A 23,145-nucleotide genomic window follows, 5' to 3' on the forward strand; every position below is an offset into this window, starting at 1 on the left:
GGATCTTTTTCTTATTTTATTTTCGACAATAGTGTCTTTAATATTTCCGAAGCAACCGAAAATCCACGGGAGAGCCGCTGATTGACTGGACGCCATCTTCTTTCCGTGTCGTGTGGTCTCCTACCCAGCTGTTCGTTTGCCTGGTCCCTTATACGCCGGATCTATAGAGCGATCTCCGTTTGTTGAGCGGAAGGTACCCCCAAGGACGATCATCGAACCACCGTCTTTTGTCACGTCCAACAACCCTCCTCGTTTCAGCAAAATCACCTTTATTTGCAGTGTCCGGATTCGCTCATCTGTCTCAATTTTACCCTCCCCCGAACAGAAAACGAGAGTGGATCGTCAGCTAGCCATCTTGCCAACCTTGTCTCTCTGTAGTCCTTCACACGAGGTCGGACCTGGACTCAAACCATCGTGGATCTTTGTCTCGGCTGAGGACACCACCTTATTACGAACTAGCAGGGAAATATCTCAAATAGGCTGCGTTTACTAACGAAGCCTCTCCCTGTGCTGAAGTCATTGGTCTGTTAAGGTTGGTGCCAACCCCCCCTCCCTCGCCCTTTGCCACAGACTCTGTTGGTGCCTTGCATCACTCTCCTTCGTGTCCCCTTCCCTCTGTACTCCTTGCTTCTCCAAGGTCGTGCCTTTGCCGCACAAGATCCCAAGGAAAATTAGGGTCCACGATGGGTTCCGTGCGCTTGTCACCTCCCCTTGTATGGTTTCCGTCACTAAACTTCCGGATGTTTGTTGTTAACCCGCCCCCGTCAAGGTGTAGACTACCTCGTTTAGTCGCTTAGGGACCGTGACCTTTTTTGCATATTAGATTTCAAAAGACCTCAGAGACGCATCTCTTGTCTTCTCATCTCACCTGGTAAGTCTTGCTGGTCTATGCAGCGAGCCGGTTCCTCGCCTTTCGGGAGGGTTCTTACTCACTAGTTGAATAGTTCGTGCCCCGACCTAGTCCTCATCATCCTGAGGAAAACTTGAGACAATTTCGCTTCCAGGAACGCCAGAAAAGCGTAAAGGTCTTCTTCTCACTTCGACCGGCTCTTCTCGCTCGCTCTTATCCAGTGCCTGTTACGGATATCTGCCATCCAACCTATCCGCCGCGTGAGGTTAAAACAGCGCCTTCAGATGGAAGCTGGTTTCCTATAGGTTGTCAGAAGCATTCATCGACAGTGTGGCTCACCTCTGGTCTCTATCCTGCAGCCAACCTTTCGTGGTTTCACCCTGAGGCGTTGGATCCTGATCGCTGATTCGAAGCATTTCGTGGCATCTTCCTCGTCCGGGCTGACAGCCACTTCGTGTCGTCATTCGTTTTGTCTCGGAGAGCTCGCTAGTAACTTTCCGACATCCTATCGTTTTCCAGGATAAATTCGCTGTCATTCGCTTTTTTAAAGCTGTTGTGCTTCGTTGCAGTTTCTGCAACACCTTCAAACTGGCTTACTCGAAGACGCACGGTGTTTTGGTGAGTCCGGGTCTTCCTGCTCGCTGCCTAATAGTTGCCTTTTGGTCCCTTCCCATTCCATTTTGCTTTTCGACTGGATCAGAATATCTGATTCATCCACTGTCTCGCCGAGTGCCCCAGCCTTGTTTTTCCTGCAGTCACACCCACCTTCTCACCCGCCGAACACTGAACTGACCCGGGGGCGTTTTACAGTTCAATTCCGAGTTACAAACACCGTTACTTCTAGACGAGTCGTTGGATTTTTCGGATCCTGAAGAGTCACAGTTTCTCGGTGCTTTTTCAGACGGCCTTCTGGCCAAGTCTGAGCCCATCTTGTCTATGTCTACTTTCCAGAAGCCCCCGCACGCGGCGTTGATCGGTAAGCACTGATACACCCCCTCCCCCCTCCCCCTTCCTCGTGCACAGCATGGCTGGGCCAGGGGTCCCTAGGGAAAACGCACTCCGTTTGAACTCTGTGAGACGCTGACGCTCAACTTTACCTGAATAGACTACGACTCTGCTCGATCTTTGCATGATGGTATTCCTTACCAAGGCTATGGCCAGACACCCTATGTGACGGCCACATCGCTGGTTCCTTCTCCCATGCCCGATCACGCAAGCCAGATATCGGACTGTGTGCCTTACATGGCGAACGGAGAGTATGCGAGTTCCTACGAAGAGGGTCGTTCACCAATGCTCGCCGCCGAGAACCGCCAGATCCCGGAAGTTGTCTCTTATTCCCCCCAAAGAGGATCCGAAGGTACCAGAGTCTTCGTTCAGATTCAATCGCCCTATGATCTCCATACATCCTCCTATGCGACTCTTTACCTTGTCTTCGGCTCGAAGAAGTGTGAATGCGTTCCCCACTTCCTCGGCTTCCAGGGTGCTTCATTCCAGTATGCGCTTTCCGTCGACACGCCCCCTTTCAGCTCCACGGGCTCTCCATCGTTCGCAGTTCCCTTGCAAGTGTCCATGGATCACAATGACTGCCATGCAGTCACGCTACAAGTGGGTGTTTATACCTATGAACATGCCTCGATGCAGTCGCCTTCAGATGAGTCCCGCAAGCGGAGGGTGCCTTCATACGCGGATGAACCTCTGTCTAGGGCACCCAAACGAGTCACCGGCCCACCGATGCATGCAAAGGAACCATCCAGCGTATCCTCGGCGACCTATTCGCCGTACCTGCAGTCTTTGCCCGCAGTGAATAGTTTCGTCAGCCCACATCATACGGCGGCATCGCCGAGAGTTCCTTCGACGCAGTATCCCGGCCTATCCACCGCATCTCAAGCCTCTATCCGGGCGCCGTCGCCTATGACTCCATCATACAGCCCGTCCTTCCTTGCTGTCAGCAACGATGCCCGAAGCACTACTTATACCATCGGCCATCCTCTGCGTCAGCAAAACCAAGCATCCCCAAGCAGGTTCGGAAATCCAACGCTCATTCGAACGTCGACGTTGCAGCAGTCGGGCGCATATGGCCAAACGCAGTCGTTCAACCCCTATGCCATGTGCCCGACCAAGGCAGTGTTGAAGTTGAGTGGTGATCTTGATTCAATGACGGAAGGCTGGTCCAGAGAAGAGCGGGAGGCGAAGCGTCGGTTGGTCCAATTCACACGGATGCAAAGCGGCAGTACTATCCACGCAGATTTCAAGCCTGTGGCGCCTGAAGACCGTGCTCCCAATAGCATCTGCATCAGCTGCATCTACTGGGATGGGAAAGACGAATGCTTTGTTACCAGTGTTGACACCATCTACTTACTAGAATCCTTGGTGGGAGTTCGATTCACGGTGGAGGAGAAGAACCGCATACGCAGAAACTTGGAAGGCTTCCGACCACTTACAGTGTCCAAGGCCAAGGCTGACAGTGAGGACTTCTTCAAAGTCATCATGGGGTTTCCCGCACCGAAGCCCAGGAATATCGAGAAAGACGTGAAGGTCTTCCCCTGGAAAATCCTCAGCCATGCCCTCAAGAAAATCATCGGTAAATACGTAAGTGACTTGTTCGTTTCATAGCCATCTAAACAAGGCTAACCGTTGGTGATCCAGTCTGCTAGTTACTCTTCGATTTCTGGAACCCTGGCCACTCCGATCGGTTCGAACTACACCAGCAACGGCGCTGCCTCTGATTCCGGAACCGAACCTCAGAATGCAGCGTCGCCTCAGTCCGTCTCAGATACTGCTGCTCCGACCAATTACGGTGCCAGCCTAGCTGCTTCGGCATATACACCCCCTCCCATGACGGGCGGCTCAGAGATGCGAGGCGGACTGGCTAGTGTCAACCAGCCCTATTCTTCCGCCTTGGCCGCACCCTACTCGTACCCTTCTGTCTGTCAGCAGCAGAGCCAACTCGGGCTCACAGCCACTGTGAACAGCAGAAATTGGGACTTGAATCCTCTTCTCAACTCTGCTGCAGCCACTGGCAACCCCAGCAGCAGCGCGTGCTACAACTACCTTGCTCCCATGCCGTATTCTGTGCATGGCCAGGCCCACGGGTCTTGAAATACCTACGCGTTTTGGTTCCTCCATGGTAATCTGCATCGACTGGCGTTTGGCTTTCCCGCTTTACTGCGTTGTGATTTCTTGCATAATTTTTGATACCTCTTTGATTATCGTCACTCCTTAACCGCGAGATTTTGGCGCTGAGCCCTGTGGATTTTCTCGCACAGGATGACTCAGTCACGGGCCCTCACGGACTTTACCGTTTATTTTTCATGATCACTGTGAATGATCTCATGTCTCTCCTTATACCATCGCCCTTCTTCATGCCTTAATGCCCGATATCCTTTTTTTTCTTTGACGCATTATAGACGAACTGTTACTGTTCTTCACCATTTACACCATGTTTTTATTTTTTGTGGTTAATGTTGCATTTTCATGTGGGCATGAGGCTTTCGCTCCTTTACGAAGCTGTACAACTATCTGGCATAGCATGGCGCTGCCGTCGTTCCTTCTAGGTTGCAGGTTTGGGATAACACTTGGGATTGATGTACCAGACATCTGGGTTGGCGAAGGATCAAAAGTGTGAAATGGGATTTGGGATCAGATTTGTGCTCCTTGTGTTATTGTGTTGTTGTTATCACTGTTGTCGTCCGCTGCTGGGTCCCCTCTGCTCCAGTCTCTGTCATTGCGCGTCTCTTGGAGGAGATGGTCCCTGGCATTAAGTCCCTATTGCCTCGTGGCGACTGGGGTCTTGCTCGGTCAGGGCAGATCTATATATGCATAGCTTGCGGCGTCTGTGAATAGTGCTGTTTATTTCTTACACCTTCTGACTTGTTTTCTTCCCTTTTGACATTTGGAGGAAGTGTTGACAACTACATAAGTAATCTAATAATCGATCCCCAACCCAGACAGACAGACAGACAGACAGATGTCGTTGTGTAAAACATGCAAATCCGTAAATCCGATAATTTCATACCCAGCGGTACCTGTCCGTATTTTTTCTTCCTCTTTTTTATCTTATCGCCACCATCACCTGACCGGGGCGGGGAAAATACCAGCAGGCGTCACTCACCGTAATTACTCAGTAATCCTCGGTGACTCAAACCCACTTTCTTCCGCTTCTCCTCCTTCTCGACTCTTCCCTCCCCCAGCTTTCCCTCCACGTATTTCCCCAATTGACCGTTCTTGGTCTCTTTTTCTTTCTTCTCGTCTCTTACCTTTTGCTTCTACTTCCTTTTCCTCCGCTTCCCTTTCCCCCGTTCTTACTCCCTTAACCACCACTCGTCGGGTGTCACCCCACCTCCCGCCACCATGGACGGAATCAAGAATGCATTCGCCAGAGCTAAGCAGGAGAAGCGTGCTGCTCTGGTCGCCTACTTCACTGCAGGATATCCTACTGTCGAGGAGACCGTAGATGTTCTGATGGGCCTGGAAAATGGTGGTGCTGGTATGTTGTCGACCCCCGCCTTCTGCAACATTTCAAGATGGAGGGGAACTAATCGATGCTGGTGACCTGCAACAGACATTATCGAAATGGGTGTCCCTTTCACCGACCCCATCGCAGACGGACCGACTATTCAGAAGGCCAACACTCAGGCTTTGGCCAATGGTGTCACGATCCCCATGGTCCTGGACCAGGTCCGCGCCGCCAGAAGCCGCGGTCTGAGGGCACCCGTTCTTCTGATGGGCTACTACAACCCTCTGATGCAGTATGGTGAGGAGCTCATGCTCCAACACTGCAAGGAAGCCGGCGTCAATGGTTTCATCATGGTCGATCTGCCCCCGGAGGAGGCTGTTCGCTTCAGAGATCTTTGCGCCAGCGCTGGGTACGTTTTGAATGCATCGTGTGCGCAAAATGGGTAGCTGGTCTAACATTTTCTGTAGTCTCTCTTACGTTCCCCTCATTGCTCCCGCCACCTCCGAGTCCCGTATGAAGCTTCTTTGCAAGATTGCCGATTCCTTCATCTACGTCGTCTCCAGAATGGGTGTCACCGGTGCCACCGGAAAGCTCAGCTCGAACCTGCCCGAACTCCTGTCTCGCGTTCACACTTGGTCCGGAAACGTGCCTACGGCACTAGGATTCGGTGTCAGCACCCGCGAGCACTTCCTGTCCGTCCAGAACATCTCTGAGGGTGTTGTTATTGGTAGCCAGATCATCACCGTTTTGGGTGACGCCCCTGCCGGCCAGGCGGCTAAGCATGCCCAGGACTACCTTACCAGCGTGACCGGTCGTCGCCTCGAGAGAGACGCTCAGGGCAAGGTGACTGGCTCCGTCAACGTGCTTGACCCCGTCCTGAAGGAGGCTCCTCCTGCCCTCTCTCAGCCCACTGATGTCATTACCAACGACGACACCCCGGCTGGCCCGGGCCTGGTCGACCAGATTGAAGCTCTGAACGGCTCTGGTGACCCTGCTCTCATTCCCTCCCGTTTCGGTGAGTTCGGTGGCCAGTACGTGCCCGAATCCCTGATGGACTGCTTGGCCGAGCTCGAGCGTGGCTTTGATGAGGCGCGCAACGACCCTAAGTTCTGGGAGGAATACCGCTCCTACTACCCCTACATGGGCCGTCCCAGCAGCCTTCATCTTGCTGACCGCTTGACGGAGCATGTCGGCGGTGCCAACATCTGGTTGAAGCGTGAGGATCTTAACCACACTGGAAGTCACAAGATCAACAACGCTCTCGGTCAGATCCTGCTTGCCCGCCGTCTGGGCAAGAAGAGAATCATTGCCGAGACTGGTGCTGGCCAGCACGGTGTCGCCACGGCTACCGTTTGCGCCAAGTTCGGCATGGAGTGTGTCGTGTACATGGGTGCCGAGGATGTCCGTCGTCAGGCTCTCAATGTCTTCCGTATGAGACTTCTTGGTGCTTCCGTCGTTGCCGTCGACGCCGGCAGCCGCACCCTCCGTGATGCTGTCAACGAGGCCCTCCGCGCCTGGGTTGTCCACCTCGACACTACCCACTACATCATCGGTTCCGCCATCGGGCCTCACCCCTTCCCGACCATCGTGCGTACCTTCCAGTCTGTCATTGGTGATGAAACCAAGGAACAGATGAAGACCCTCATCGGCAAGCTGCCCGATGCTGTCGTCGCCTGCGTCGGTGGTGGCAGTAACGCCGTGGGTATGTTCTACCCCTTCTCGAACGACCCCAGCGTCAAGCTCCTGGGTGTTGAAGCCGGTGGTGACGGTGTCGACACCGACCGCCACTCCGCCACCCTTTCCGGCGGCAGCAAGGGTGTCTTCCACGGTGTCCGCACCTACGTTCTCCAGGACAAGCACGGCCAGATCTCCGAAACCCACTCCATCTCCGCCGGTCTCGACTACCCCGGTGTCGGGCCCGAGCTCTCCAACTGGAAGGACAGCGACCGCGCCAAGTTCATTGCTGCCACCGACGCCGAAGCCCTCACCGGCTTCCGTGCTCTCGCTCAGACCGAGGGTATCATCCCCGCTCTGGAGTCTTCCCACGCCGTCTTTGGTGCCATGGAGCTCGCCAAGTCCATGAAGAAGGGTGACAACATCGTCCTTAACCTCAGTGGAAGAGGTGACAAGGATGTCCAGAGTGTGGCTGATGAGCTGCCTCGTCTGGGTCCTAAGATCGGCTGGGACTTGCGCTTCTAAATCACCACCCCTCCTCCCTCCTCATCTTTCTTCCTCCCTCATACCTCTTGACATCTACTACCTATTCTATTTCTATCCCTCTTCATCTATTATACTGTAGATTCATTCCGCCTAGACTCTCTACAACCCCCTTGCATTTTCCTCTTACGATTTTCAGAGCGATGAAGGAATCCTGCACCCAAAAGTGATAAGCAAAAAAGGAAAAGGAAAAAGTCTTCTCGGTTCTGTGCTCGGTTTCAAGTTCATTTCATTGTCATCTTTCGGTACTCACTTTTACTACTTTCGGTTGAGGTGATTTCGGTTCATCGTTTCAGTTTTATCTTTTTGGCTTGATCTAGAGAGTTTATAGTACATATACCAGTATCGAATGCTATTGGGGTTCTTCTTCGAGTATGCTACTTCACTTTTCCAATGTTATGGTAAAGTTATAGTATAGTACGGTACAGTAATTTTGGCGTCCAGGGTAATGCATTTAGATTGTTACGAACGTAATGATTTAGTTCTTAATGTACGGTGGTAATCGTAAATAAAGCCTTAGATGGATAGATAGTATAGATAAGGTATCAATGCTGTCTGTGTGTGCATGCGGGCGTGTGCATAGTTATCTTTATCGTGTCGTGTCATGTCATTATAAAGCAAACTCCCAAGCAAGTCATTACTAAATACACCTCGTCAATCATCAATCTCCCAATATAATTGTATGCTTCCATGTCGTCATCAGCTGCTCCCTCCGCCGAGTCGGCTGCGCACCCATCCCGTAAACCCTCCGGACCCTTCTCCTCGACTACTCCGGCGTTGTTGTTGTTGTTGTTCTGGGCCCTCTGAGCCTGACCATGGCGATGACCACGAGGAGAATGACTGTGAGCTCCAGCCTGATGGGGATGCAGCGTCTCGCGTTGCTGATGGCTGGCTCCGTTCGCGCTCCGGACTGTCGGGAATAACTACTGGGTTGCCGCTTGTGCCTTCTGCTGCTGGCCGGTTTCCGGGAGGACTGTTGGCGCTTTCGGATCTGCATGTCGTTAGAGAGGGTCTGCGTAACGAAGCAAACATAGAATAGGGAACTCACTGGGGCGCATCAATGCTTCGCCGACAGTGCGGACACGTGTTGTGCTGGTTCAGCCACAGCTCGATGCAGCTGTAGTGAAACCAGTGGCTGCAAGGTAGCACCGTGACCTCCGTCCCTAGTTCCACCGCGTCCATGCAAATCGAGCATTCCGCTCGACCTTCGCTCCCCAGCATCTCCTCATCGACCTTCTTCTTCGGCAGCGATTGGATCGCACTGGGTGGGGCTGGTGGTGGCGCTCCCCGGTTGGCGTTCTGTTCCATCAGCTGCGAGATCACGCGGTCCAGCTCCTCTTGCGAGTATACTGCGTCCCCATGACGATCAAAGTTTAGCAGCGTGGACAGCATGGCGAGGGGATTCGGCCCCGTCATCACCCGCACGCCGCCAGTGCCGCCCGCCTGTGTATTTGTACCGAAATCCGAGCGGAACAGCTCCAAGATACTGATATTCGTTAGCCCTGCAACGTGCAGCAATGTCATCAGCAGCACCTACTCGCCCAGAGTCCGCAGAGGATTATTCACCGGTTGCGGACCATCCGCATCTCGCGGGTGCAGACCGCCGGCCTGCGTGCCGGTCCGGCCCTCCGCCTCGATGTCGAACGCAAAAGATCCCAGTGTCCTCCCGCGGTCGCGATCCGAGCCTGGAGCCTGAGCTTGGCCGCCTGGGCGATTTTGCTGTCTGTAGGTGCTTGCGAGACCATGGAAGATGCTGTCTAGACCCTGCACCATCGGCATCAGTGGGTCGGGGTTCGCTTGTCGCTGTTGGGTTGGGGGTGACCCCCCTCGGAGACCGTGGGTATAGGTTGTGGTGGAAAAGGTGAAGCGGCCGTCCGGGGACCGATATGTGCGATGGGTGAATCCATTTCCATGTCCCGGTCCCCAACCATGATCGATATCATCATCTTCCTCCTGGTGTGCCCAGGGATTATGGTCTGCCCATGGGTTCGGGGAGCGGGCGTTGTCCGCGGCGGGGGGCGAGGGGGGGCGGTGGAATGAGGGCGGGGGTTCGGCGTCGGGATCTGGCGGGATTTCGATCTGGAATGGTCAGATAGGAATGAAGGAACTGATAGAGGAAGAGATCATACAATCTCAGTAAAGTCTGACTCGCAGTGCGGACAGATCATGCCGTGGGCTTCGCGCAGCCAGACGCCGCCACAAGCATGGCAGAACATGCGATCCCCCACGTCGGCCATGGCGATCCGGAATCCAACGGCGAAACGAAGCGTGGATGAGAGGGGGACGATGAAAAGGTGGGGTGGAAGGTTGTCACCGTAGACACTAGTCAGATGGTTGTGCAGGAGACGAGATCTGACGAATCAATCAGGCAGAAGGGATGTCGAGGTGGTGGTGGTTGAGAGTTCGAGAGCAGCAGCGCAATGCAGCGTCATTCATGGCTCGTTGGGCACGCATTCGTTCATCCAATGTGGCCACGGGCGTGACGGGGACAAAGACTTAAAGCATGGGATTCATCCGACGGGAATATATGCTAGATATCAAAAAGAAACCAACATCAGATGACAGCAAGGAGATGGAGATAAGAGAAGATGGAGATAAGAGAAGATGGAGGAAAGAAAGAGAAAAGCAGGAAAGAAGAAACGACTCGGGATGACGTTAGCCACCTGTGGCGCAGCTGAAGACATTCCCATATTGATAGTGATAGCATCCATTAACATTAATCACGCATCCAATCTTGCTGTCAGAACGCCCCAATGCTAGAATAAAAACACCAAGCAGCCCTATTTACACTCATGCACCCAGAACAATCATTTCACAGTCCCTTCAGCGTCTCTTTGCCCCCCGCATCACCAATCCACCCACCACGCCGGCCGCCAGCGCCAGCCCACCCACGATGGCAATACCCATCAGGCCCTCCTTCGACACCTTTTCGTCGATGAGTTGGCCCAGACTAGCTGCCTGCAAGTTCCCGGGTTCCTTATCACGCAGCAGATCGTTGTACCGACGGGCTTCGCCGTAGTTACCGAGCTTGTAGTTGCCCAACGCGAGGTAGTACAGGCATTCGCGACGTCGTTCGGGTGCCGCGCGGAAGATCTCCGACAGCAGACGGACACCCTCTTGTTGTTCGACTCGGGCGTTGGATTTAATCAGGCCCTATACATGCTGTCAGCCAAACGGGCCTGCATCGGGATATCTGCCGGCACCTACCCAGGCGTAGTTGAACTTGGTCTGAATCCCCACGTAGTCACCTTCCTTCTCATACTGGGCGCGGAGCACCTGAAGTTCCGCTGGCTTTAGCGGACTGTGCACCGGTTAGCTTCGCTGGGATCTGGGGTATTGGTAGAGTATCCGATGGGGGAAGCGCTGACCTCTCAGCATCGGCAGCATCTGCAGGCATGCAGTTAGCGGGGGGAACCAGCGCCAACAAGAATAGAAATACTCACAAGGAAGATTAGAACCCATTATGAAGAAATAGCGATGAATCTGGTGGGAAGACGAAGACTTTGGCCGGCAGCGACAAGAGAAGATTCGGAATCATCGCCGGTCTGCCTGGCGTCACGCGCTGTGGCGGTGCGTGCGGCGGTGGCGGTTGCTCCAACAACAAACATCTCTCCACTTCCGGAGTGTATTTGCTGCCATTGCTATCGGAACTACAAGGTAGATATCTAACACACTACGTATATATCCCTGAATCTACCGTCATCATGCTTCTCGACGAGAATCCCGCTGGTGTATGTTACTTTTGCCCCTTCATCATGCCCACTGCTGACTCTCCAGCTCATCAACCACACCATCGGTAACTTCAACATCCACCCCGATAAACAAGCCGTCACCCGCATCAATGACTCGCTCGCCGCACTACAACAATCGCGCGAATTGCGTACACGCGAAGCCGAATCGGCCCTGCGCAAGCTCTCGCGGCACCTGTCCGCGCTGACGGCCCAGCATGAGGAGGCCGTGGCGGCGCATGACTCTGGCAAGCACGCGGCGGAGATGGTCGAGCTGGACACGAAGAAATTCCGTATTGCCAAGTCGGCTACCGAGCTGGAGATTGAAAGCGAGCGCTTAGAAGGCGAGCTGGAGATGCTGAAGGAGCGACTGGCCGATCTGGAGGCGCAGGGGTTGGAGGGCGATGAACCGACGCGCCGCGAGCGCGAGATGGATGATGCGACGCTGTGAGTACTTCTCATTTGTTTGACATGTAGTACCGGGAGGCTGACTATTTGGTAGGCTGCGATTGAAAATCTACCGGTCCTTGGGCGTGGATATCGAGGCGGACGATGCAGGCAACTTCACCAAGGCGGTGATCCGCAATAGTCGCAAGGGCGATGTGCATGTGGTGAACATTGACCCGAAGTTCTCGCGGTTCTTCTATTCGAACTACTTCTGGTCGACGATGCAGGGGTAGATGTGTTTGATGAGATGGATGGTTCGGATGGCGTTTACGGATATACCCTGGCTTGATATGACAATACTATACTATTATTACATTCTATACGATTTGCTCTATATTGAAGTAGACCTACTCTTCAACTCTCTCCTCACAAGCTCCCTCTCCTCCTCACTCAACCCACTCACCCTCCCGTCCCTAGCATACAGCAATGGCTTCTCAAACGGAAATAACCGTTCCACGACCCCCAGCACCTCCTCCCACCTCTCCTCCCCAACATCCCACAACTCAAACCACCTCCTCTGCATAACCTCCATCCTCTCCACCACATCATCTATGCCAGGCACTTCTTCCCCATCCCACGTCACCCTCGCCTCCGCATCCCTGTTATCCCCCTGCTCATTCGCACAATAAACAACCCCAATCCCCAACCCACCCCCGACGACCCCCTCGACGCTCTCGTTCCAAAGCACCTGCCTAACTCTCCCCTCCAACCCAACAAGACACCAAACCAACGGAAACCGACTCCTAGTCAACGCCTCCCGCACGCCCCTCGTCGCCTCCCTGGGACTAACCAGCATCCCGATGACGCCTGTCCCGCGCCACCCCACCGGCGCCGACGAGAACGTGCCTTCGAGCTCACGGACGATATTGGGCCCGAGCTTCGTCTTGAGCGCCTTGCATTGCACAAGGACGCGCGGCGGATGCTCGTGTGCGGGGAGATGCCAGGTTCCGACGAGGTCTGTGCCGGCGTCGGAGCGGCCGCCGGTGCGGTGGAGGAGGAGGGCAGAGGAGCGGAGGGTAGATTGGATGGTGTATTCGTAGTGGGTGCCGATGTAGGTTGTGCTTGTAGGGGGAAGGGAGGTGCGTGAGGCGTGGGCGAGAAAGGAGGGGAGAGTGGTGTGGGAAGAAGAAGATGGGGGGGTTGGGGGGTGGGGGAGTTTGTAGAGGCGGCGGGTTAGGGGGGATAGTGTTGTCATTGTTCTTATTATGAGAGGCTGCTGGTGTGATGCATTGGGTTTGTGTGTATACTATGGTTTAATTGAATGTTAGTGTTTCGTAGAAGTTATGTGGCGGAAACAGAAATAGACATACATGAGGAGAGAAAGTAAGAAGTTGGAGAAATACTTTATTTGGGGTTATCGGCGGAATCAAAACCCAATCACTTATCGGAGCGGAGATTAGCTTAGCTCTTCCACTTCTTCACTCTCCACCATTACCATCACCATCACCATCACCTCTACAACTGTTCTCACAACTACCCTATACACCTACGCCTACACCCCACGCCTACACTACAACCCCGCCACCACCTTTCAATCACAATTTGGAACACAAAAAGGGAGAAAGGAACCCAACATGGCAGACATCTTAACCCAACTTCAAACCTGCCTCGACCAGGTACATCCCCCATCCCATTACCCTCACCCTCAACACCAACACCAGCCACACCCAACTAACTCTAAAACCACAGCTCGCAACCCAATTCTACGCGACTCTATGCTACCTAACGACCTACCACGACAACATCCCCGCGACGCCGCCTCCCACAAGCACAACCCCCAGCGCTGCGCCCCTACTGGCAAAAATCCCCAAGAACGCATCTACCCCCCCGGTCCCAGCGTCCGCGCCCCAAGCAGCACAATCCCAATCGCAAGCGTCGCCACCACCACCCGACACCACAAATCCCCAAACCGGAGGGCAAAATGCAGATCAACAGCAACAAAGCCCAGATGGTGAAGGTCTACCTGCGCCGGACAGCCCCGCTACATTTGCAGCCAGACAACGGGAACTAGCGCGCGATCTCGTCATTAAGGAGCAGCAGATCGAGTACTTAATTAGTGTGTTGCCGGGGATAGATAGTAGTGAGGCGGAGCAGGAGAGGCGGATCCGGGAGCTGGAGGGGGAGTTGAGGGTTGTGGAGGGGGTGAGGGAGGAGAGGAGACGCGAGTTGGGGGTGTTGAGGAGGAGGTTGGAGGGTGTTTTGGGGGTGGTGGAGAGGGGGATTTATTCTAGGGAGTAGTTTATATTGTTGGTGGATAATGGATGTGTTTCATGTATGTGGGATGATGTATGGAGTATGGAGTTTGACTTGCGTCTTCTAATTAGCTTTCTGTCTTTGTCTTTCTTCCTTTCCTCCTTTCTCCTCTATCGTGTACTGCGGAATTAATCACATAGCAAAAAGGAGATAGTTCAACCATGTCAATGAGATCAAATGAATGGGGTAAAAGAAATCCATATGAGTCAATGCAGAGAGAATCCAGGAATGCAATAAATCAACCAAACGCCTCTCGGGTATCAAACCAGTATTATCAGTATGCGCATCTCCTTCTAGTGAACATGGCGCTTCACTAGGAAATAAAGGAATCATCGGTATATCGCCATCACTTGAATAAACTCCGGTATTCGCGCATGCGATGCTCCTGCACCTCCTTCTTATCCAGCTTCCCCCGGTTCAGACTCAGATCTGCCAATTGCTGCTTCTTCTTCGCAAGCTCGAAGATCTTCTCCTCGATACTGCCCTTCATCAAGAACTGAACTGTCGTCACTTCGCGCGTCTGTCCAATGCGATGAACCCGATCCACGGCCTGTGCCACTGCCGCCGGATTGTACTGGGGCTCCATTATATACACCTTCGACGCCGCTGTCAGGTTCAGACCCACGCCGCCGGCCCCAATTGTCGCCAGGAGCACCGTGATATCTGGGTTGTTGTGAAACTCCTCCAGCGCCTTGCTTCGCGCTGCCAGACTCATCGTCCCGTCGAGCCGCGTGAACCCGGTGATGTCGTGGTCGCGCAGCGCAATTTCGATCAAGTCCAGGTGCGACGTCCACGCCGAGAACACCACGCTTTTGATCGGCCGCTCCTCAGGCCCCTGGTTCTTACTCTCGTCGGCTGTTTCCAAGAGCTGTGTCACCAGCGCCTTGGTCTTCGTGTGTGGCCCCTCGTACTCCCCTAGCGTCTTGCCGTGTCGTCGACTCTGTTTGGCTTGCGCTTGATCCACCAGGTAGTCCTGCAGTCCGCCTACCGTGATGGTGGAATACGAGGCGGGCATCCAGCCATCACAAACTTGGCATTTGATATCGTGTACGGAGCCCACTGGACGGTCGAAAGCGTGTTTCCACCCCGAGAAACAGTCTGGACACAGGACATCAAAGCACGGCAGCAGGATCGCCATGGCTGTTTGCTTGTCGGTCGGACCATTATCGGAACTTGGCTCCTCCAGGCGCTTCCCGCATACAGCGCATGTGTCTGCGGAAGTCTCCTGCATGAGTGTGAACATTTCGTAAGCCTTTTTGTCAGTGGCTCCGGCAGCGTCGCCTGCGCCCTCTTCGAGATCGATTGCGTCGTGCACGCTCATCCCCTTGATACGCTTGCGGTCGTCTGGCTCGAGGAGTTCCTTGCCGTGCGCACTGATCTGTCGGAGGATCATCATGGCCTTGAGGATGTGGTGGTACATGCGACCTTTCATCTTGGACTGTTCCTCACCGGCAATTACCCGCATCATGACGTTGGACTCCTTGCGGAAGAACTCATGCAATTGCTGTTCCTTCTCCGTAAAGGTGAGCATGATGATCTTATCGTGCCGTGCCGGAAGATCTATCTTGTCCTTTACCCGGCGGAGGGTGAAAGAGTCCACCAGCACTCGCAAGCTGGCCAGCACTGATGCATCGCCCGTTTTGAAGCGACTGAGGATGTGCATTCCGAACCGCCCTCGGTCGTCATAAGGAAAGAGCCCCAGGAACTTGGTGACCGAGAGGAGGTCTTCGAGACGATTCTGGATGGGCGTTCCGGTCACGGACCATCGTCGCTGGGAGTTGAGCTTGAAAATGGCCTGGGTCTGTGCTGCACTCTGTTCGCGGATTGTGTGCGCTTCATCCAGAACAATGCGGAACATGTTCATCTTGGTCAAAGGGCTTACGCCACGCTTTGCGCCTCGTCCAGACAGCTCGCTGAGGACGATGCTGTACGTGGTGATCACTAGGTCATACCTGGACAATTCTTCCACGTCATTCGTCCGCGTCGGTCCATGGAAAACATAGAACGAAAGCGCATTTTCCCGCAGATGCTCCTTGATCTGGTTGGTCCAGTTGTTGACCGCGCTGAGGGGCGCCACCAGAAGCGTCGTCTTGGTATTGCGGATGCCCGGCGAGCTGCGGACTAGCTCGGGATCTGGGATTGAATCCGCCCACTGGCTGGCCTCCTCCAAAGAAGAAAGAACCAAGGAGAGAATACTCAAGGTCTTACCCAGCCCCATCATATCCGCCAGCAGTCCTCCCAGACTCTGTGGAGGCTCTTCATCTAGCACCATCCCGCTGATGATCTCTCGGTACCGCCTCTTTCCATTAGAGCGATAAACCATCCGCCAGAGAGAGTTATTGTCCGCCTCCTTGGGCCCAAACTTGCGCGGCTTCTCCTTCTCCGTCATGAACCAAAGTGCCTGCTTCTGATGCCGAAGCAATGGTGTGATCAAAGAAGGCGGAGGGTCCATCTCGGGCAGATTTTCGGCGCTCTGCAGCTGATCGAACATTTTCATCACCGCGTCGTTTACTTCTTCGGCTGTACGCACTTCATAGTTGACTCCCACCCGGCCCCTCGCAGCTGCCGCAGGCAGCATCGCCGCTTGAGCCCGTCGCCTCTCTGCATGGGGGTTGTGCACAGGAACGCCCTGTTCCACAGAAAATGGCGTCCCCAGCCAGACATTATGCTGACCCAGATGCTTCCCCACAAGCTCCGCATCCTTTCTCAGGCCATACAAATTGACGGAGGCTCGGTATGCATATGAGCAAGGCGCCCAGGGCCACTCGTCGTCCTTTCTTCTCCGGACGTCCAACCGGGCGGTAATATTCACCTTCAGAGCCGGCGAGTCTAGAAGCGGAACGATCACCGACGCCGTCTTCGCGTCGACCATCCCAAATATCTTACCGTTAGGATCGGACACCTCGATCCGGTTGTTCTGGCCCGGCTGCCGATGCACGCCTAGCTTCATGGAAGGCCAGTCATGCGTGGAGTCGCCAAAGATAGTCTGTGACGAAGGCTTAGGAACCAACTGCGCCTGGATCGTGGCATTCTCAATTTTCCCGTAACAGACCCGCTGAAGACTGAGGTCATTCGAGCCGGTGACCTGCACATCGTCATCATCAGTCGCTGGTCCTGACACATCTGATAGAGAGTCAGCATATCATTACAACCCACATATCCATCATCCTACCAGTAGTCAAGTCAACAATATCAGGCAGCACGGCCGGGGAATTCGAATTTGAACGGCCATCCTTCATCCAATCACCCAAGCCCGTATTTCCCACGCCTGTGAACTTGCGGTTTACAGACCTTGGCCCCTCCTCTTCTACTTTGACCCTCTTATATAGCTGGCTAGAACGCCCCTCCACCCCGTACATATTTTCAATTAAGCTCCCATGGCGTGTCTCGTCCATCTGTTCCGAAGGCCGTTTGCCGTCCGTCCGGTCCTCGAACTGAGCACTAGCAAACTCCACATCAAGCGCAGGTTCCACACTCGTCTCCTGCTGCTGCGGCGACGAACTCCCCGTATCGCGAGTACTCGGCGACCTCGTAGATAGTGACTGCGATCTGGACTTTGACCTGGGACTCGCCCGCTGCGACGGCAGACGGCGCCGGGGACTCAAAAGCCGCTGGGCAGCGGAGGCGGTTCCCGCGGGCGGCGCAACGACAGTGCGCTGAGGCGAGGACGACGGATCCTGTTGGGCGCTTGTTCCTACTGGGAAAATATGTGAGTTTTCGTTGGGGTCTGAGTCGATGGGGTCATCTGGAGGGGAGGGGCAACGCAGTGAAGCAGGCAAGGAATATGGACGGTGTTGGTGATGGTCCTCTTGGTAAGGATCACCGGGTCCATCGCTCCAGCGATCCGATGGGGTTCGAGTGGGAACCGGGGAGTTACCATTGTTTTTCTGCTGCTGTTGTTGAAGTTGCTTCTTGTAGGCCCGCGGGTCCAGGAGCATGGCGGCGTGGGAAGCCATGATTCGGTACTCGATGCAGGTGCCCGAGACACGCGTGCGACGTAGAGTGTTAGGCCCAGTGACTGATCACGGATCGGATGAGACGGTGGCGGGGAAGATGAGAGGGACATCTAGATCGGTTCGAAAGAAGGCCTGGATTGCCTGCTGCGGGTGGAGAGAAAGGCTGGGCTGAGCATCCAACAGAGAGGGAGTTACTCGGAGGGCGGCAATCCGGTTAGTTGGTGGTGGTAGCCTTGGTGGTGGTGGCGGCGTAGGGATGAGCGTCAAGAGAGAGAGAGAGTGTGTGTGAGGGGGAGCTCAGATCTCTTCCATCTTACGGTCAGGATGAGATGATCGGCCGGACAGGAGGAAGTGCCGAAAGAAGCAAGCCAGTGATGATGGCAGAGTGAGGGATGACAGAGAGAAGAAAGAGATAGTCGATAATTACTGGAGGTACTGTAGGAAGTATCTAGTTGCTTGACCGTGACGAGGAACCACCGATACGTGATAAGATTGCGGGTCTTCCTCGGTCGGCGCAGTTTCAGTGCCCACTTTTCACCTGCTGATATCCGATTGATATCGATATCTGGGCTATACGAGGTTTGACTTCTACCGCTCAAGGCACTCTCACTTCATCGCTGACTTTGTATTAGATTCTAAATGCACTTCAAAAAAACTATATACTGGTGTATTATGTATAAGGTAGACAAGGAGGCAACCGCCCAAAAATCCCTCGCGAAGATCAACTTCCATTTCTATGACTAAAACCATCAAGATTTTTTCCAACAAGGACCAGACCCTGCAAAAGAACTCCTCATGCCAGGTTATCATGATACACGCTAAATAAAAGAAGAGAAGAAGATGTGAAGTAAAGAAGGAGAATGAGAAGAAGAATGGAAAGATGAGGGGACCTGCGCCGACGAAGCAGATCCTGACTGATCAGCAAGCAACAACCGGATTAACACCAGGTAAAGACCGGGTTCTTGCTCTTGACTGCCTCGAGTCGCTCGACAATCACCTTGCGCTGGTTGCCTTCCATGCCCTCGGCGGCGGCATATCCCAGGTCGCCTTCCAGGTCGTCGCTGCTCCAGATCAGATGCGCCTGCCCGCGCGTACTGGATACCGAACTGTGCTTCTGGTGCCGGTTGCCCGGACGGGGAGGGAGTGTCGCCCAGCTTCGGTCCAAACCTCGCCCCTGGCTCAGCTCGTCGATACTGTCGCGCCCAAACCGATAGTCGCCCATCGTAGCAGGGCTGCCGGATTGGGCCCGGACATGTCCCGAGCTGGACCCGCGCCCGCGGGAGAGCTCGAATCGGTTCGGGTTGGGCAACTCATTCGGAGGAGAACTCAAGCCCAGCAGGTCGACATCAGGGCCAGTACCAAAGGACATGGCGGCACCAATGTCCATCTCCTCGTTGTCGGGATCGTAACTGGCGTGCTTATCGTAATGTTCGTAGCTCTTCACCTTTCGTTTCTGCGCATCGGTAGACGGCCCGCGGAGGGGGATAGCGACCGGAACATCCACCAGATCATCCCAGACGCACACACGCGTCCGTCGCGTCAACTCGAGCGGGCCATGGTCGGGGTGCTTCAGCGTTTCCACTACGTTCCAGGCCTGTCCCTTCATAACCGCAATCTGACGAGCAAACATGCTCTCCTTGAAATCGGAATCCTGCGAAAATACCCGCCGGAGGGCCATTTGAGTCCCGCTCCACCAGGCCGTCGAGGTAAGAAGGGGCAGAAAATGGTCGCGAGTTTTCTGCGAGAACGGCTGACCGATCAGAGAAACCGGAAGGAAGAGCCAGCCGAACGGGAAGCTTCGCCACTATGACAAGTTAGCAAGGGTTCTGGGAGACATCGCTTTGGAATAAGACATTGGACTTACGGCATCGGGATGCTTCCACGGCCAGGACAAACTGTTGTCGATCGCTCCGATCTGAACGGTTACCTGGGGATCGGTTGCGTTCAATGGGGTTCCAGTACGGCTGACGGCTACCATCGCTTCACGTCGCCGATACGGATGCTGGGCTGAAGCCGTTCCGTCCGAGTTGACAGAAACGGGACGAGCAGGCGGCATGTCTTCATCGTCCTCCTGTGTTTGCACTCCATTGGGCTTTGGCGGGTCAGCAACAATGGACACCTCTTCCGTCTTCCAATCGATCTTGATCATCCAGTTATCCAATCCACGATCCGTGTTCCGCATGATATAGTCGAGGATCACAAGCTTCTCCAGTTCTTCCCGGAACGACTGCTTCAAGCCTTCCGTCCAGTAGAACCGCCGTTCCCGGCTCTCCTCGCGCGGGGATGGCGTGCGCGCTTGGCCGTCCTCGTATTCTTCTTCGTCTTCGTCGTCAGAATGGACGCCCGAGGGGCGGCAAGCTTCACTCCAAGGCCGCTTCTTGCGCTTCGGAGCATCCTCGGCTCGGAAACCAGTGTTAGTCTGGTCTGGCCATGGGTGGTCTCGCAGAAAGAGATTCGCATCCTTGTAGCCCTTCAAAAAGACCTGAAAACTGCCTGCTTTGGGAGGAAGCGGCCTCTTGCCCATCCAAGCTTTCCTGCGGTCCCAGAAATCGTAGAAGAAGGATTTCGAAGATAGCCAAACAATGTCGGTGTAGGGGACAAGGTTCGTGTGAAGACGCGAGTCGAGAACATACGCCGCGGCTTCCGAGACATACGACAGGTTGGGAATCAGGCATGCCCGACCAAAGAAGCAGGGGAACAAGTTTCGGTGGATCCATTTGGTCCACTTGGGGTTGCGGGATGCATACGGTTCCTCATCCTTGGGCTTGAACACTCCCACAACTTTACCCTCGGCATTGCGCGCAAAGTAACTACCCGAGCTTCCCTGGGAGATCATCCTCGGATGGACACCCATCTCAATGGCTATCCGGACACTCTCCACGATTTCCTCGAATTCGTCACGGGCTCTGCGCGCAGCCCCCTCAATCTCATCCGACTCAAGGGCTTCCGCAGAGATGGGTCGAACTCCATCGGGAGCCTGAAAGACGGAGTGATAAATCTCCAGCTTCTCTTCCTCGAAGGTCTTGCCCTTGACGCGGTTGATCTTGAACTTGGAGGCGATCTCCTCCGCCCACCGTTCCAGACGGGCATTGATGGCCTTGATGTCGACCCCGGAATTCCTTCGTCCTCGGCGATAGTGGCCACTCAGTCGTCGTCGGTGTTCGGGAGGCGTGGACAGGCCGGCGGCCTGCATCTGGGCACGGGAAGAGATGGGAGCATATCGGGGGGCGGATTGGGAAATCGTGCTGGGGGCGTGTAGGTCGTCATCGTCTGAATAATCGTACAAGTCATTGGCTCTATCTTCCTCCTCTTGAGCCAAGCGGGCGTAACCCGAGGTCGCTGGCCGATTACTTTTAGGCATGGTGAATGGAAGTGGGATAGTCTATGAGATAATGGGAGAAGTCGGGAGGCAACCACTTTGGGATCATATGAAGGCGACGGGCAAGGGAAAGAATTAAGGGAGGATGGATAATGAACGGCGAGAAGGGAAGGATGATTGAATGACAAACTCAAGCCATTACTGGATCAGAGACGAGTAAAGACGAAGTACAAGCGATAGTCCCCGACCACGGAGAGGTAGGGAAAGCGAAAGAGGGAGGAAGAGAGGGAGAGAGAGAGAGAGAGAGAGAGCAGATTCCAAGAATCCAGAGCCAGAGAGAGAGTTCGAGGCAGCGCCGCTGTCATCTTGAAGAAGTGGCTGCTCGCCGCAATTACCACTCGTACCGTCACCGTACCGCAAATTACTGCGGCTTAGTCAAGCACATGGCAGTCAGGGTCCAGAACAGCCACACCCCGGATACCATACCATACCGCACCGCCACCGCTGGTCGTATCGTGCCGCTGGGATCCACTCGAGCTTCACGGAAGCCCCTGAATTAATGTTGGCTCTCGACGCGATGCTTTTCCCCGGAGAAGGTAAAGACGTTTTCTGGGGAAGGGGAAAGATACTACGAATGTTGCTACTCAGTTGGAGCTCTCAATGCTCCTCTGATCAAGAGCATCAGTGGGTTGAGCGTGAAAACACACAAACTACTTCACTCCGCAGTCTCTGTTTCTACAAATAGTAACAGCCATGCTCTGCTCAATCATGCCAAATAATTCAGGGTCTCGTCAGTCATACTTGTCGTCCAGTTAATCAACAACAGCTGCTGCCATTGACCCCGTGCAGACACTGGCAGCCGTTTTCTAGCACTTCCACACCACGCGATATGCGCGCCATGGCTTTGTCGCTCCAACGAGATTGTGCTACGATCTAAGACATGGACCGATAGAGTGAAACGGGGTGCAGTAGCATGATGTATGAAGAGTTGCCATAATGGAGAACATCAACAGTCGAACGGTTGCGCACCAATCAGCAAACCATGACTGATTCCGATCACAGCAAGCATGAGTGCTGGTCAGCCACTCTGCCGGTTATAGTCTCCTATTGACGCTCAGCTCCACCTCAACCTCCATCACGGAAGAAGAAGAATCATCACGAGCAAACATGGTCATTGGCCGTTGAAGGACAGACTTGAAAGGAAGAACAAGAACACAGGGGCGGCCACAGTAAATACTAGGCTGGTGGGAAAGGGGCATGCAGGGGCGCGACAACAACATTGCGAAGATTCATTCCGGGCCCGTCCCGCGCATACTATTAGATAGGCGCATAAACCTTGGAGAGCAGAAGCATAGCATAGCAACAGCCCGAGACTGGGGAGGGAGGTGATAAGGAGGAATTCCCACGGGTGACGGATCCCTATCCAAGATTTAATCTCAGTATCCAAGACTCGGCTGGGCCCAGCCAAGCGGCGGTTCCGCAGAGCCATTTCGATAAATAATCGATAGCCTCCGACGCGCGATAGCAGCCCCGATAATCAACCCTCGATCTTCCTTCTCCCTCCCGACCATCCTGTTCCCCTCCAGATTTGCCTCAAATCCCCTTCCCCAGACCCATCATCTACTTTCGCATGTTTCCTTTCCGGTCAATCCGCTTGGAACTTTTTATTTTTCACCTTCTTGTCGCTCCTTCAGCAATCGCTCCTTGGGTCAACTTGCAGCAACTTGTCCCCGAGACAGCCTTGTGTTGAGATCTTTTACTCCTGGAGTATAATCTCTGACGTCCCTTGGGGCCGGACAAAAGCAATTATCAAAAACAAAAGAAAAAGTACTTTGGGCTTGGAAAAAGTCTAATGATCGTTTGATTACAACTGGGCAACCCAAAAAAAGTTGAACGACATTCCATATCATTCCTCCCTT

The 23,145-nt window shown here is 54.2% G+C and overlaps 7 protein-coding genes across 7 annotated transcripts; 4 read left to right on the forward strand and 3 right to left on the reverse strand.

The window, feature by feature from the left end:
- The first annotated feature begins 1,682 nt into the window (after window positions 1-1,682).
- Window positions 1,683-4,119, forward strand: medA (transcriptional regulator medA). The gene is made up of 3 exons (XM_026775951.1): window positions 1,683-1,826; window positions 1,956-3,439; window positions 3,497-4,119. The coding sequence occupies exons 1-3, from the start codon at window positions 1,787-1,789 to the stop codon at window positions 3,947-3,949; spliced, it is 1,977 nt and encodes a 658-aa protein (XP_026625285.1). The 5' UTR covers window positions 1,683-1,786; the 3' UTR covers window positions 3,950-4,119.
- Window positions 4,120-4,997: 878 nt separating this feature from the next.
- On the forward strand, window positions 4,998-7,895 carry trpB (tryptophan synthase TRP5). Its single transcript, XM_026766701.1, has 3 exons — window positions 4,998-5,336; window positions 5,412-5,715; window positions 5,774-7,895. Exons 1-3 carry the CDS (start codon window positions 5,201-5,203, stop codon window positions 7,503-7,505), a joined length of 2,172 nt encoding a protein of 723 aa, XP_026625286.1. The 5' UTR covers window positions 4,998-5,200; the 3' UTR covers window positions 7,506-7,895.
- Window positions 7,896-8,222: 327 nt separating this feature from the next.
- On the reverse strand, window positions 8,223-10,910 carry BDQ94DRAFT_160227 (uncharacterized protein; the record flags this gene model as incomplete). The annotated part of the gene is made up of 8 exons (XM_026769188.1): window positions 8,223-8,514; window positions 8,572-9,009; window positions 9,061-9,602; window positions 9,653-9,845; window position 10,312; window positions 10,382-10,676; window positions 10,731-10,810; window positions 10,892-10,910. The coding sequence occupies 8 exons, from the start codon at window positions 10,908-10,910 to the stop codon at window positions 8,223-8,225; spliced, it is 1,860 nt and encodes a 619-aa protein (XP_026625287.1).
- A 258-nt stretch (window positions 10,911-11,168) lies between these two features.
- On the forward strand, window positions 11,169-12,040 carry BDQ94DRAFT_145755 (kinetochore Spc24 family protein). The gene is made up of 3 exons (XM_026766702.1): window positions 11,169-11,254; window positions 11,301-11,698; window positions 11,754-12,040. The coding sequence occupies exons 1-3, from the start codon at window positions 11,228-11,230 to the stop codon at window positions 11,929-11,931; spliced, it is 603 nt and encodes a 200-aa protein (XP_026625288.1). The 5' UTR covers window positions 11,169-11,227; the 3' UTR covers window positions 11,932-12,040.
- Window positions 12,030-12,893, reverse strand: BDQ94DRAFT_171506 (uncharacterized protein; the record flags this gene model as incomplete). The annotated part of the gene is made up of 1 exon (XM_026771791.1): window positions 12,030-12,893. The coding sequence occupies one exon, from the start codon at window positions 12,891-12,893 to the stop codon at window positions 12,030-12,032; it is 864 nt and encodes a 287-aa protein (XP_026625289.1).
- Window positions 12,894-13,272: 379 nt separating this feature from the next.
- Window positions 13,273-13,936, forward strand: BDQ94DRAFT_160229 (med21 domain-containing protein; the record flags this gene model as incomplete). The annotated part of the gene is made up of 2 exons (XM_026769189.1): window positions 13,273-13,314; window positions 13,388-13,936. The coding sequence occupies 2 exons, from the start codon at window positions 13,273-13,275 to the stop codon at window positions 13,934-13,936; spliced, it is 591 nt and encodes a 196-aa protein (XP_026625290.1).
- A 346-nt stretch (window positions 13,937-14,282) lies between these two features.
- On the reverse strand, window positions 14,283-21,268 carry BDQ94DRAFT_179979 (SNF2 family N-terminal domain-containing protein; the record flags this gene model as incomplete). Its single annotated transcript, XM_026773519.1, has 4 exons — window positions 14,283-17,074; window positions 17,124-17,862; window positions 18,863-19,711; window positions 19,772-21,268. The coding sequence occupies 4 exons, from the start codon at window positions 21,266-21,268 to the stop codon at window positions 14,298-14,300; spliced, it is 5,862 nt and encodes a 1,953-aa protein (XP_026625291.1). The 3' UTR covers window positions 14,283-14,297.
- Between the last annotated feature and the right edge of the window lie 1,877 nt (window positions 21,269-23,145).

This window comes from Aspergillus welwitschiae, assembly GCF_003344945.1.
Source record: "Aspergillus welwitschiae strain CBS 139.54b unplaced genomic scaffold BDQ94scaffold_20, whole genome shotgun sequence".
In the NCBI taxonomy this organism is placed as follows: Eukaryota; Fungi; Ascomycota; class Eurotiomycetes; order Eurotiales; family Aspergillaceae; genus Aspergillus; species Aspergillus welwitschiae.